Source organism: Leishmania infantum, chromosome 36, assembly GCF_000002875.2.
Source record: "Leishmania infantum JPCM5 genome chromosome 36".
Taxonomy (NCBI): domain Eukaryota; phylum Euglenozoa; class Kinetoplastea; order Trypanosomatida; family Trypanosomatidae; genus Leishmania; species Leishmania infantum.
Genome location: NC_009420.2, coordinates 1,498,355 through 1,513,201, shown reverse-complemented (window position 1 = coordinate 1,513,201; position 14,847 = coordinate 1,498,355). Strand labels below are relative to the sequence as shown.

Here is a 14,847-nt window from a genome sequence, read left to right as displayed (position 1 = left end):
AGGTGGTGGACGCACGCGGCGTCACACTGCTCGCGGCTTTCCTTTGGAAGCGGTGTTTGCGTCTCGCCCCGAAACCTGACTACTGCGGCGGATTGGCGCGAACAAGTGGGCGCAGCGAGTTTTAGGGATGCTACGGCGCCGTCATGGGGTCTGAAGAACACCCCAAGACAGGTGCCGCTGCCGGGAGAGTCGAAGGTCGCGGGATCTGCAGGGTGGAGTTTCGCTGCGGGATGGAGTAGGTACCCGTGGCGGTCAAGCAGTATTTGTTTGGATGTAACAAGGAAAAGGCATTGGCCACGGGCAATGCCCGCCGCAGCGACAACATGTTCCCGATTGCCAGGAAACTGACCTTCGCGGAGGATAGGGCCATCGCTGGTGTTTAGTGTCTCGCACGCCAGGACACCGGCGGCAGAAACCTGCTTGAGATTGGCGTGGAGAGCATGGAAGGGGTCAACGATAACAGGGGGTGAGGGGGCAACCGCGACAGCTTAGACGGCGGAAGTGTGGAGGCGTGCGCGTGGGCCTCCGAAATGCACCGCTGGCGTGCACCAGTGCAGCCGGATATTCTTCTGGCATGCATTCCGAAGGCCACTGCGCCGTCCCATACGACCATGCGGGCGACGGGAGCACGGAAATCTGCAAGGCTGCATGTCCAGCGCCTTGTTCGCCCCGCCAGCACCTCAGCAGAGGCGTCGGTTCGAATCCCGTAGGCGGTACCGGCTGTGGCACCGGCGTTTGCCGTCATGGGCGGACGAAAGGCATTGCCATCCTTTGATGTCATTTGTGCACTGTACTCAGCCGATTCCGTCGTGCACTCCTCCACACCGTGTCAATCCCCCTGCGAAGGAAACAGGACCGCGGCGGGGATCACTGGTGTGTGTACCTCCTCGGACGGCGGCGGTGCCATCGGCTCTGATGCCTCAGTGCTGATCGGAGGAGCGGCGGAGCTACTCGGTTCAGGTGATTGAGCTCCTTGCGCGGATAAATCTATCGGCGAGCTGAAGCTGAAGCTTTTCCGTGCGGAGTTCGTTTGGTAGGCCCCGCGGCGGCGCAGTTCCTCGCCCAGCGTCATGGAAGTGACAGCTGTGGCCGGCGGCTGCGCTGCGGTTGCGGTTGCGCCTTGCACGTCAAACGGTTTAGGTCTCGAGAGAACGGGCACGCCAGGCTCTGCCGCTCTCTGCGACAATGCCGCTCCTGTGTCCAAAGCCGTGCTCACGCATGGGGGGCTGTGTGCTCTGGGTAGACGCCGCTGCGCCCCGTGAGTCGTCGACGGAAACGGCGGCGGCTGGGGCCGCTGCGGTGGCGCCGCAGGCACCAGTTGCGCGGCAATTCGGCCACCACTCCTTGGGCTTGCCATGACTGCAGCGCCGTCGCCGCCTTTGCCCTCTGCAGCCACGGAAGGGGCGCAGCCTACAGAAACTGGAGGCAGTCGAGTGGTCGAAAGGGGGGGCGAGCCCCCAGCGCGCTCCGCCGGGCTTCGCCGTGACACACTCCCGCTTCTCAGCTCCTCAGATTCCTCCTCCTCCGGCGTCAGCACTGCAGCCTGTCGCACGGCGTCCTCGGACTCGTCAAGCACATGAAAGCGCACCACCAGCGACGTCACGACGCGCGCCAGCCCACTCCACTGCTGCCGAGCCACTGTGTCGTCCAGGGTGTTGAGCAGGAACGAGTAGAGAGGGGCCGCAGAGGCGTAACTTGCAGTGCTGGAGTGGTCCTTCGAGAGCCCTACTACCACTGAAGCAGCCTCCGGCTGAGCAATGGCAATGGGGCGGAGCGTGTCAAACGCATGGCTGCGACCCGGCAGGGAGCGCAGCAGCCGCAGCTGATCTCCTGTGAGAACGACGGTACTCTTCAGGAGGTTGCCATAAATGGTGCTCGCAGTGTCCGCGGCAGCGGCGGCGTCATTGTCCCTCGAGCCACCCTCGCCCTCTTCGTTGTCGCCAAGCGCAGACGCGGGCGTGGCCGCTGCCGACCGTGCGTGCCCATCCTCTGCGCCGTTCTTGAGAAACGCGCTGCCTTGCAGACGTTTGGTGCGACGCTGCTGCGCCTCTGCATCCTGGGCTTCGAAAAGCCGGCGGAGCAGTCCGTTGATCCACCGATCCTCGTCGCCGTCGTCGCTGCCGTCCTCGTCCTCGTCCTCATCGTCGGTGCCGTTCGCGCCTGTCCCTCCCTTGAGTGATTGCAGTTGTGCAGGCACCATGCCGAGAAACACCTCAATGTCGGACAAGGAGTCCTCCGCTGCATCTGTGAGGTCCTTTCCTGCCAATGCCCTCCTACCGTCACTGCTGGTGCTGTCATGCGTCGCTTTGAAGCGTGCTCGCAGCAACGCCTCCAGGGTCATCTCCGTGGTGGCGACGCCCGCGCCCTCGACGTCCCCGGCAGCGGCGGCAGAAGCCATGGAAGCCTTCGCGGCGGCGCGCCGCGAGGACGATGCCGCCGGCAAAGCAACAGATCGCTTCTTTGGCAGCAACGTGCTCGATGCCACCACTGAAGTGCCCCGAGGTGCCGCGGTCGAGCCAGCTGGTGGCGCGCCGCACCGCCTCGGGAAGCTGATTCGAGCCAGCTTCGTCACCTCCGCCTCGTGCTTGCATCGCAGCGTCGCCGCGCCCTTCATCGGCAGCCGCCCCGGCGGGACTCCCATGTCAGCGAGAGGCAACATACGCATAATCTGGATGTGTCCCACGAGGAGCGAGGCCAGCAGCCAGGTGAAGGTGGTGTGCTGCTCTCGCTTCTGCCGTTTCGACCCCTCCAGGTGTGACACCGGCCCACCAAAGACGCCTTCGGGCGTGAACCAGAACGGCGAGGTGGGGCAGTGAACTAGCAGTGGCGGGTAGAGGCCGCCGCACGACTGGGCCGCGAAGAGATGTGTCAGCTCCTGGTAGCAGTCGGCCACGCTGACGCCGTCGGACGTGCCCCAGTCTTCCGCCTCTTCGATCAGCCCAGCCTTCGCGTAGCATCGGCGTAGCTCCCGCACGAGGCACATGAGTGTGTAAATGCTGAACTCGCACGTCGAGTCATCTTTGCCTGCTGCTACGGCACCGGCTGTCGCGCCAGAGCGCCGAGCGGCGGCCTTCCTTGACGACGGCTGCTTATGCGAAAGCAATATGCCGCGCGGGTGGGAGCTGCGGCCCTGCGTGAAGGCCTCGACAGTGACCCACGTGGATGCCTGCGGCGACGCCTCCATGATTACATTCACCCACGCCAGCAGCAGCTGCTCCAACCGCCGCCGCGCCTGCAGTATCATCGAGTATGGGATCTGCAACAGCACTCGCTCATCTCGGCTGCGCTTCAGTATCGTGGCGGCCAATTCCTCCTCGGCGCTTAGCAGGGTACGAGCAAGCGTCCAGATGGGGCGCGGCACCGCCGGGCAGGGCTTCGCGGGACGAAACGTCTTCGCAACGCGTTCCCACCGCATCGCCCACTTGCCGGACTGCGCCGTCTTCAACCGCTCCATCTGAAGCATCAGCTGCAGCGCCTCGATCTCCACAGCGTGACTTTCCAGCATCTGCGCGTGCAGTGTGTCTCGCTCAAAGGTCTCCTGCACGTGCTGGCGACGCTCGCTGGCGAGTTGGTCTTGTAACCCGTGCAACGCGGTGGCGTGCTTGCGCGCGGCGCAGTCGCGATCTGCCGCGATGTTCAGCAGGCGTCGCTGCACCGCCTCGACCTTGGAACGAAGAGAGAAGCGGCGCCAGCGCAGGAAAACAGTCTCCACCACATGGCGGTGGTTCCGCTTCACCAAGTAGCGTTCAAGGGCACTGCGACTCGCGCGGCGCTGCTGCGTGTAGGTGCGCCACACCGTGAAGACGGCTTGTAGCTCTGCCTGGTGTGCGCGCCGCTGGAAGAGGTGAACGGCTATTTGACGACGTGCCATGGCGTTCTGAAGATTGCGAACGCGTTGGCACACGGACGTCTTCTCCAGGTGCTCTAACGTCACCTCCTCTGTCCAAAGTCGAAGCGACGCAAAGTCGTGGCGGGTGGCGTACTCGTTGGTGCGAGGCGGAAACGACATCGTCGGATCGGAGTGGGTCGCAGTGCCTGACAGGAGAGAGGAGGCAGGCCCGAGCGTTCTGTGCACGATGGCGTTCGTCACAGCAGCATCCCCGAGGCTGCCGCTACGTTGCGCACCACTCCGTTCGTGCCCCATCGCAATGGACTGAGAGCTGAAGATGGCGTCGAAGATCGGTTGGCGCAGCTTTTCGCGCCACAGCTCCGACACCGCTGCATCGGCGCAGAGCACCTGGTTGAGAAGGTAGCACGCGACAGAGGTCATGAGTCTGTGCGGCATCGCCTCGCGCGCGGCCGGCGAGCCTCCCGCGCCTGCGATGGCTCTGGTCTGGGCCTCTTTGCGAATTCGGCGAGGGCCGTACGCGGTGAGAAAAGTTTCGTCGTGCGCCACGGAGGCCCAGTGAATCGCTGACTTGAAGCCGCTCGACTCGTAGGCTTCCGGGAAGCCCAGCGCACATGGCAGAGACGCGGCAGGCGTGGCGCTCCCATCGGCAGCCACAGTGCTGCTCGATTTCAGCCCTAGCGATGATAGAAGAGTCGCGTCAGTGCAGGTGGTGTGATCGGGCACAGACCGGTTATTCGCTCCTGTTGCCGCATAGCCGCTGGCACGCTCTGAAGCATTCGTAAAGCCTTCTGTGGGCGAGGGCGTGACGAAGGGCGGCATCACTACTCCGGGTGTGCCGGAGAGCAGCGCTGTGAACTGCGCCTGCAGTCGCGATTCGCGGGAGCGCTCCTCACGAGCGGCGGCGGCGTGACTTTTCTGCACCGTAAGCGCGAAGGCGGCAGTCGACTGAGCGAGGCGATGCTTGAGGTGGGCTTCCTCCTTAGCGCATCGATTCAAAACCGGTGCATCATTGGACAGCAGCATCACGTGCCGCGCCTGCGTGACGCGCTCCCGCGACGTCATGCGCGCACCAAGGCAAAACTAGGCAAGCAGCGAAGACGCTCTTTGGATGCGCGACCTGCCTCGCTGAGGGGAGGCAGAGGCGGGCGCAAGAAGACAAGGAACGCAGGCAGAAGAGCGTGGGAACGCGCAAGCGCTCTTCTCTTCACGTGCTGTGTTGCGATGATGATGGAGGCGCAGGACGTGAAGTCGGAAAAGAAGCACAAAAAACTGCCGAGGTGGCGCGACCCCAGTCGAGGAGGGTGTGCAAGTGTGAGTGTGTGTGCGTGTGGAGGCCGAGTGAGGGTGAGCAGATGCGCGCAGCAAGGATAATAAAAGGGCAAATGGCAGGAGCGGAAGCAGCGAGATGAGAGGCATCCGTGATGGGGGCTAGTGCGAACAGTGAACCCGAAAGCTGGTCAAAAGCAGCGACGACAATCTTCTGTCTTCTGCATTCGTTGGGCTTTATACTTTGCGTGTGTGGCGCCGATGCAATGTCGGCGCCACCTATCATGCGTCTACTGATTCAGCATTTTTTTTTTCGATTCTGAGCTTCTTCTTGGTTCGTAATGACGGGGTTACACCTCAGTGTGGTATCTCGGGGTTCAAGAGCCCCCCACACGGCGTGCGAGGAAGCCAAGCAGCCCCCCTATCCCTGCCATATACCCCTGCCAATGCCAAACCACTTCTTGTGGTGGCAGGGTCACGCACCTACGGCGTAGGGGTGGACAGAGCGATGCACCGCTGCGGATGTGGGCGGTCAGGCCGTGGATGTGGCGGCGTCGGAGCGGCCCGCGACAGTGGGCAGGACTGTGCCATCCATATGCTGAGGCAGAGGGTCCGCGTGACGTGAGCGTATCCCACCCGGCCTCTCGCTGCCGGCTGGTGGGGAGCCTGAGTGTGTCCCCCCGAGAGGGCGGGACCCGGCGGCGGCTGGCGAAGCGGGCGGGTGTGTAGAGTTTGGGGCAGGGGTCGCGCTCAGGTGGCTGAGCCGGCACATTGCTGCAGCACGTGTGTCTACGCCTGCATCGCACCACGCAGAGGGGCCTGCCACATGCCGGGGTACTTGAGCGGAGTTGACGTCTTGCTCTCTGGCAGAGAAATGGGCACGCTGAATAAAAAAAAACCTTGGTTACTCTCTGCATTTGTGGACGCGCAGTAATACGGCACGGACGATGGCGGCCTGGAGAGCATCACACGGCAGCTGAGTGCGCGCCGTGTCTAGCCGAAAAAAAGGGCTGTCTGTGAACGCGTCTCCCTTCGTCTCACTTGCCACGCCTTTATCCTCACGGCCCGTATCGAGACTCCACATCCGGCATTGGAATGCGCCGAATCGATGGGCGGTGCCGAAGAACGTAGTCCATGTCAGTGAATGGGTCGCCCCCACTTGCGTCTATCATGGTTGTCGCTGCCGGAGCCCTCGGTGCTGCCTGAGAGGCATGGAACGAGTCGCATGCTTTCTTCTCGTCGGCGTCGTCAGCTCCGTCATCCCTCTCCTCGTCATCCTCGTTGTCGTCGCCTTCGCCGCCGCTCTGTTCTCGACGCAGCTTGTAGGCGGGCGACAACTCAGCGCTGGCCCCGTGCAGTGGCGCCATGTCGCCTGCCCCTACCGTCAGCGTCTCTTCAGCTTCCATTGCCAAGCGCATGTCGGCGGGCATGAAGCGCTTGTACACATGGTAGTGCAGGTCCTCCTGCGGATTCCGTTGCAGAGCCAAGAGGCGGCACGGCGTTGCTGTTGTCCCTTCTGTCGTCACGGGTGATGCCATCACGTACGAGCCGCGAGTGGAATAGGTGTGGTCAATCACAATACGGTCAGCAGAGGGAATGCCACCAGCGCATGCGACGTAGCGTGGCCCATGTGCACCCTCTTCCCCGCCTCTCTCCTCCTCGGAGTCTGTGATACGGTGCTGTGCCTCGACGACGGCCCTGCCCGACACCGGCAGCAGAGCCCGCGGCGGACAGGCTGGAAAAGACCGAGTCTGCTGCCGCTCCGCTCCATGGCCTACCTGGCCCACATCCAGTGCGGTCCTGCCGCACGAGGGTCCTAGGTCGCTGCCGCCCTCACCGGCGTCGGCGCCCACTCCCTCGTATCGGCGTTGCTCCTCCTCGCTTGCTTGCAGCGCCTGCACGCCGGCCTCGAGGGCGTCGCCGCGAAGATGGCCTGAACCGACAGCCATACGCAGCGAGTCCTCCATCGCCGTCCACATCGACGAGCGCTCGCGCCATCGCCAGAGCAGCGTCATCCGCACGAGAGCTGCTGCGGCTGCCGAATCCATCAGCGGCACCGTCGAGGACGCAGGTGTGGCTGTGCTGGTTCCATGTCCTTCGGCACCTTCGCCGCCGAGTGGCTGGGTGACCTTCGTGGTCGCTGGCACACGACAGCGGGGGACAGGCATGCACTGGAACGCACGACTGGCGGCGTGTGTGTGGGCCAACCAGAGTTGCGATGAGTCCGTGGACCAACCAGCCGAGTCGCACCAGACGCTTTGGTGGCCACCGTTACTGCCGGTATTGCAGCTGGTCACATCGAACTCCTCCGGTGCAGCGCCCGCAGCGAGGGGGGATGCAGACGTGTGATGGAAGGCAAGCGGCATCGTAAAGGTTGCTGTTCGGAGCCCTGCGTGGGGTGGTGTCAGAGAAGCCAGCGGGGCGTGATGCTCGCCTGTGATGGCTGATGCCGGCCCCGCAGCGACCGCGGCCGCGGCCGCGGCGGGAGCGAGAGTGCGCCGCTGTCGCATGGTTGGGGAAGCGAAGACAGTGGAAGACGTTGGCGACTCTCTTGTCGCGGCACCCTTGTCCGCCAAGGACACAGCCCGCCTTGACGCCACGCTGGGCTTGCCAGTGTTGGTGCGCGGGGCAGGAGGAGCCCGTGGAAGCGGCGTCGACGACTCACCAGCTTCCATCGTCGCAACCAGTGTCGACAGTGCACTCAAGGGCTGCGTGTCTACGTCGTTCTCCTGCTCGCTTGTTCTCGTTGGAGTCGTCGCAAGCAGTGACGACTCAGCTTCGACCTTGACGTCGGCAGCGGCCAGAGAAACAGGAGGCGGTCGTGTTGGCGGTGCCGGGGACAGGGTAACGTCGGAAGAGTTCAAGGGTGGAGGATGTGGCTGTGACACCTTCTTGCTCGCCTCCTCGCCGTCCCCTCCAGGACCTGCAGGCCCCTCTGTGAGGCTCGGCACGGTGGCGCAGGAAAGAAGTTCAGTTGTGCGAGACACTGAAGCGGTCGAGTCTGTGTGCCGCAAGGGTGAGCGACTGCGCGCCCGCTTCCTGGCCCGCCTCTCGGTGGCCTTCGCCTGCTCGCTCGGCGACAAAAGAGGCGGTGCCTGCACGGTGGGCGACGATACCGAATTTCCATCCTCTTCCCCTTTACTATCCCCTTCCTCTGCGGCCGGCGCGCGATCTTTCAGCGGTGCAGACCGCGTGGTGTCCGACAGAGTGAAAAGCGCGTGCGTCAGCTCCTGTAGATACGCTGCACACTGCGGGAGGCTCATAGGAGTGCCGTTGACACGAACCGCACCAGCGTCGGTCTCATTCGAAGCGCCACATGCCTGCGCGAATGCACCTCCAGCGCTCTCGATCGTCACGCGCACCACCGGTATCGCCCGATGTTGCAGGACAAACGTTATCTGAGCCTCCTCGCTGACGCTGCACCTCTTGAGCCGCCACCCGAAACACGCCGCCATACAGGCTGCCATGGAGGGCAAGAGCGGCTGGGCGCCGAGCGTCGCACGGTCGGCCTCGTCTGCCGCAACGCCTGTCGGCACAGCAGCTTTGCTCCGCGTGGACGAGTGTAAAGGTGGGCGAGAGGAGAAGGTCGCCGTTTCCTCGCCCCCCTGCGCGGCGTCGGCTGGGATCGCCGTAGCGAGGGACGAAGCGCTGGTAATGCGACTAGACGAGAATGGGACGCCCTGAGGCGATAGCGGCAGCGGCAAGGGTAGCTCGGCCGAAGCCACCGCCCCTGCTCCGAAAGTATCGGCACTCTGTGTGACTTCGTGCTGGCTCGCCGCTGTAATGGAAGTTTGGTTGGATACAGCGGGAGGCAACGCGGCCGCTGTCAGGGCATCATCGTGATCGCCACTCCCTGGCTCGGCCGGCGCAAAGTGAGGGTGGAGAGAGTGCACGGAGGACGTCTTTCTAGGGTAGATTCGCGGACGTCCGCGCCCGCGATGCTTCGCTCTCGCTGCAAGTGCCCTGATAGACGGCATCGGCGCCACTTCCCGCGTGTTCTCGTGAGCGTCGCTAGCTGGCGCCGGAGTCGTCTGCGATGCTGCAGACACGCTGGACTGCTGCTCCAAGGGAACGCGGCAGTGATTTCGGGGCATTGAAGTTCTTTGCGTTTCCTTGCTTCCGGCGTGCCACCACGTTCCTAGCTATTTTTCGTGGAGAGTTTGGCCCTGACGCCCGGAGCGTCGTATCGCGTGAGCTGTGGCACTTGATGACAGGGCAGTGCATAAAACGCACGCGCACACATGAGCCGAAGTCGGGAATGCGTCTGAGTGTGCGCGTTTCGCCTGCGTGTGGCAAGAAGAGAGGAGGAGGAGGGGGGGCTCGAAAATTCAGCTGCTCTCACTGTCTCAAGAATACAGAGGCTGCGGCAGAGAAGCGGCAGGGGGCCCTTACCCCGTGACGACAATAAGGCGGCAGGGAAGGGGGAGGAAGGCGGAGATGAGAGAGAGAGGACATCAGACGGAAGAATGCACCTTCTCGGCATGACATGCATCACGGCAGACAAGACAGTAAATGGGAATGGCGTTATTCATCCTGTGTTGTGCACCACGGCGGACGTTTCACCAGCGCGAGTGCCTCTGACAACAGACGCAGGAGGCAGCGACGGCAACAGAAGGGCTCCTTTTTTTTCTTCTGCGCGCCGCTCACTGGCACTTTTCAAAGCAGCTGGCCCCTCTTGCACCGTCACGATCGTGATTTTCGCTGATGGCATAGCGTCATTCTTTGCTTTTTCTGTATGTGGCGTACATGATGCAGTGGGCACTCAGGCACAGCGAAGGACACCAGTGTGTGTGCGTGGCTGTCTCTCGTGCACGCTCTGAGGCTGACCGAAAAACTTCGGTAGGCACGCTCTTCCCTGCACGAACACAAGCTTGGTAACAAGAGCGTAAGAAGGAAAAGCCGTCTCAGCGCACGTCGGCACTGCGCTAGTGTACATGGCATGAGAAAAAGAAAAGCAGCCCGAAGAAACGGAAAAGGCGTTCAAAGAGAAAAGGAAAAAAAAAGAGCACGGGGGCCGGTGGAGGGAGGGAGAGAAGGGGTTGGGCAAGATCCCCCTCCCCCAGGCTGCGCCTCTCTACGGTGCCTCGTGCCTATGTCTTCACGCGTGCCCGTGCGTCTAGCAGTGGTGCTGCACGCAGAATACGTGGGAAAGATCCGCACTCCACACATACATACAAACCGAAGCCGAGAGCAACATGCGAAAAAAAAAGGTGATTCCAAAAAGCACATTGCGGCCGCCTAGATGCTTGTTAAGTGGCAACTCACAAGACATCTCATCGGACAAAAAGAATGCAGACACAGACGGAATGGAAACACCCACAAAAGAGGGCATATCACACGGTCACCATGAATGATGGTGGTGCTCCCTTCTGCTCTCCCGGCCAACACGCACTAACACGCGTACACAGGTCTCTCGCTCTTGCAGGCATCCTGAAGGCGGCAGGAAGCTCCCCAGATGTGAAGGAGTACCGACGAAGCGCTTCGCAGAGTGCGTGGAGGACACCAAAGGAACCGCCATCACCACTGCACCCACACACAGACTCGGGGAGACGGCGCAGGTGCTCGCGCTTGAACGGCACAGTCACACTAGATGTTCCTACACAACAGCCGTCTTGTGCTGCGCCTCTGTAATGATGTAGATTGCCTTGCCGATAGTATCAACCACACCCTCTTGAAAGCTAAGCACGTCTAGCAGGTTCAGCAGCTGGTCCTTTTCCATCTTTCGCAGTTCGGTTCGGTACGCTGAAGGCAGATTCGAGTGCATCGTCTCAGACTCGTGCTTGAGGAAGGTATCCTTTGCGCCAATGGACACCACCAGCCTTGTCAGCTCATCGTGGTGCCGCTGCACCTCCTCCTGCGCCTGCTGCACCAGATCTCGCAGCGCCCCCATCGAGGTGTTGTAGCGCGGCGTGCGGATGGAGGCGCACGCGATGTCGATGCGGTGGCTCAGTTCCCGCTTCATGCGCTCTACATCGAGGGTAGAGGCGTGCAGAGCGGCCTCCACCTTCGCCCGCACCGCGTCGTTCTCTACATCCGTCCTAGCCAGCTTGCGTGCGTAGTTGGCGCGCAGCACCTCCATCTCGCTATTCTTCTTCTCCATGGCCAGTTTGATTTCATCGAGGCTATGCTTGAGGTTGCTGTTGTTTGTTTTGAGTGTCTCCAGCTCCGAGGCTTCGTCGGTATGCAGCCGCGCGCGTAGCCGCTTCACGAGGGCGTCGATCTGTCGCTCGTCGTGCAGCCCGATGCCGCCGCCGCCAAGCAGGCCCTCCTCCTTGAAAGCCTCTAGCATTTCGTTCAGCCTTCGCTGGCGGCGGTTCACCTGCTCCACCTGGCCCCGCACCATCTCCATCAGCAGCACATTGTAGATGGGGCGATAGCTTTCAAGCTCGAGTTCCTCCTCCACCTCTACGCTGTGTCGCAGCGCCTGCTCCTGCTCCTTCAGAGCTTCCATGCTGGCGGCGATAACCTGTAGCTGATGCCGCTGCCGCCCACTGTTTCCGCGGCGCTTGCCGCGACCTCGACCTCGGCCACGCGACGTCGTGGAGCGACGTGTCTTGGACGTAGACCGTGTTCCTCGCGAGGTGACAGAAGTGCCGCGCGATGCGCCACCACGCTTCGAGCTACCACCGGCGGCGCCGCCCTTGCCTCCTCCGCGGCCACCGTGGCCGCCGCCGCGGGCAGGCTTCGACAAGGGAGGCCGTGGAGCAGCAACGGAGGTCTTCTTTGCGCTCGCCGCGCCGCCGCTACTGGCAACCGAGCCTGACGCGTTCCGCAGCTGCGATGCCGCAGCGCTAACGGTATCGGCACCCGAGCCCGGCACGAGAATGAGAGGTACCGACGCTCGCGTAAGAGACGCCTGTGCGGCGTTGCCCGCACGTGGTGCAAAAGAGAGAGGCGCCGTTGCGGCGGCCGCATGGCGGCCGCGTATCTTTGGAAAAGCGCTATCAGCTGTGGACGGCTTCTTAGTCCCCGCTGAAGGTCTCTTAGCGCGTGCCGTGGTTGCAGGCATGGTGCGCAGGTTTACCAGAGCACTAAGGTTAGATTCACTCCTCGGATTCGAGAGAGGGGGGCAGGCAAGAGAAGGAAAAGCGAAAGAAAGAGGCCCTCTTGGGAGCGGCAATGGGAAACGAGGACAAAAAAAAGGCGACGATACGAGCGCGAGAAAGGGCGAAGCACGGGAGAGACGACAACAAGCGGCAAAGAGCATCTTCACCTGGATGTAGAGACAACCCTCCAACCTGAGCGAATGCGGGCTTGCCTGGAAGAGAGAAACTCTCGGGCGAGGTCGGAAGAAGAGGCCCGGAGGTTGGACCGCACACAGATGACTTGGATGGTGGTTTGTGGACCTTTCTTTTCACTCGTGCAAGCTCGCAGAGACTCCACACCGCAGCACAAGCACCGGAGAGAAGAGGCGGATCGATGCGTCTTTGCAATGCGACACAGAAGATAGGTCCCAAGAAGCGGGCACAAGTCGACTTCGGGACGAGAATGTTGCACATGAGCGAGCGGCAGAGAGACACAGACAGACGGCTTGTGAGGACCTGTATATGTGTATGCCTGCATGCTCCTCCGGGGGAAAGGGGAGCGGGTTCAAAATATTGTTTCTCGTCCTTTTTTTTTTCGTGAACGGTACGGAGCCACCGATTCGATCAGCCTGCTGTGACTTCTCGAACCTGACCGCCTCTTCGTCATTTTTTTTGTCGTTTACCATTCATCGCTCCCCATCTCCCCTCAGCTGCTCTCCCTTGTGCGAGCACGGCAAAAGGGAAATGAGAGGGTTTGGGAAGGTAACGCCACATGAGTACGCACTCAAAAGCCAATACGGATAAAAATATCAACGACGACAAAAAAGCTAAACCTCAGCAGCAACAACAACAAAAAAAGCGAAAACAGGGAAGGATGCAGACAAGGGAGAGGAGGAGGAGGAGAGGGGGAGTGGGGCCGAAAAAGAAAAAAAACCATAAGACAACGAAAACACAGCGGCATCCGCTGTCACACACACACATACACGCCAGCTGGCACAAGTGCAGTGGGACAAGATATTATAAACACATATATACATGTAGAAACACACACACGCATGCAGGCGCCAGGGCCACCGCGAGGGGGAAGAAAGCGAGAAAAAAAAATCATTTGTTTCCCTTTTTGTTTCCTTTTACGTGCCCACGCCACCGCGAACAAATAAATTCGTAGACCCATGCAAACGCAGTTCACCCGCCTCTGTCGCATTCCCGCTAGCTCCTAGGTGTCTTGGACGAATGATGCTGCCGTCCAATCGGGGCAGTGCGCCCAGCGGGCTCTTCTTGCCCTACCTCGTCCTTTCCTTCGCGCATACGTGCGGCGCGATCAGCATCCGAGAGACACTCGGGTGAGCTGCACATCTTGATCCAACGTGGGCCGCGTCCAGGGTGCTGCTCGAAGGCGGAGGCGGTGGCGTCTGCCGTGCGTGTAATAGGGGAAGCGGGGGAGGGGGGGGGAGCGGTCGCCCCGACGCATGCCGGATGAGCTCGAGGAGGAAGTTGGCCACCTTCCGGTCATGGCCCTCCGAGACTTTGCGCTCGGCCTGTTTGCCGTACTTCTCTCTGAGCCGCTTCAAGCCGCGGCATCTCCTAATGCGGTTTGCAGACGCGCCACATTGGAGTGTGGAGGACTCAATGGTGCAGCCCGGCGCGTTCGCGTCATGCTCCCGGCATCTGCGCCTCATCAGCCAAGCCAGTCGGACGTAGGGGATGCCGCATACTTTGCACACACGCGCTGTGGGGCCCATAGGGGTAGATCTCTTTGCGCCTCTTTTGGATGCGATGCGCCTTGCCAGCGGTGCCCGAAAGCGCCTGCGCGCACGGCTCGCACTACCGCATCCTCGGCGATGTTGCAGGGTGACGTTGCTGTCAGGGCGGCGTGGCTGGATGGCCAGCACGCGTGTGCCGCGCCACGTGGAACGCTGCCACGATCCTGTGGCGGCACCGGCATTCCGCCCTCCTCTGAGCCCACACGCCTCTCATAGGAGTAGGTGGGGCAAGCGGAAGGGTCCCGCCGATAAGCATGTGTCTGCGCGCAAAGAGCTCACAGCCTGTCGTCCTGAAGGAATGGCACAGGAAGGGCCAGCCATAGACACCCGAGAAGGGAAGTCCATGCAGCGCAAGTGAGGTGCGTGTGTGTGTGTCTGTGTGTGTGGAATCACATCGCTGCGTTCGAGATCACAGCGTGAAATGAGATGTGCTATAAGCGCAGAGTAGTCCGCGAGTCTCGCGTCGCATACCGGGCACAACGCCGGATCGGCAGCCCTCGCCGCAAACAGGAGGCGGGGAGTGCCACGTTGGGAGTGGAGTGGGAACCCTAAAAGGGAGGGGGGAGAGCCCACATGAGCAACAAAGATGGAGCAGAGGAGAGGGCGAGGGAAAAACCGAAGCAGCAGCAACAACAGCAATCCCAAGCAGTGAAACATAAGACGAAGGCAGAGAGAAGAAAAGGAAAAGGAAAAAAAGCGTCGGGTGGTCTACAACCTGTACATCAGCGAGGAAGAGCAGAAAGGAAAAAAAAAATAGCAGCGAGGTGCGAGGAAGTGAAATGAGGGAAGAACGCAGAACAAAAGAAATGTGCTGGACGTGAGAACTTAGAGAACAACAACAAAAAAACAAAAACGAAAGTGAATGATGTGTGGTTTCGAAGGAAGGTAAGGATGAATGATAAAATCCGCGGCACACCTGTGGGGAAGAAAGAAATAAAAGAAT

The 14,847-nt window shown here is 61.4% G+C and overlaps 3 protein-coding genes across 3 annotated transcripts; all 3 read right to left on the bottom strand.

The window, feature by feature from the left end:
• Positions 1 to 829: 829 nt before the first annotated feature.
• Positions 830 to 4,912, bottom strand: LINJ_36_4160 (conserved hypothetical protein; the record flags this gene model as incomplete). The annotated part of the gene is made up of 1 exon (XM_001469581.2): positions 830 to 4,912. The coding sequence occupies one exon, from the start codon at positions 4,910 to 4,912 to the stop codon at positions 830 to 832; it is 4,083 nt and encodes a 1,360-aa protein (XP_001469618.2).
• A 1,262-nt stretch (positions 4,913 to 6,174) lies between these two features.
• On the bottom strand, positions 6,175 to 9,210 carry LINJ_36_4150 (hypothetical protein, unknown function; the record flags this gene model as incomplete). Its single annotated transcript, XM_001469582.1, has 1 exon — positions 6,175 to 9,210. One exon carries the CDS (start codon positions 9,208 to 9,210, stop codon positions 6,175 to 6,177), a length of 3,036 nt encoding a protein of 1,011 aa, XP_001469619.1.
• Positions 9,211 to 10,712: 1,502 nt separating this feature from the next.
• Positions 10,713 to 11,567, bottom strand: LINJ_36_4140 (conserved hypothetical protein; the record flags this gene model as incomplete). The annotated part of the gene is made up of 1 exon (XM_001469583.1): positions 10,713 to 11,567. The coding sequence occupies one exon, from the start codon at positions 11,565 to 11,567 to the stop codon at positions 10,713 to 10,715; it is 855 nt and encodes a 284-aa protein (XP_001469620.1).
• Positions 11,568 to 14,847: the final 3,280 nt, after the last annotated feature.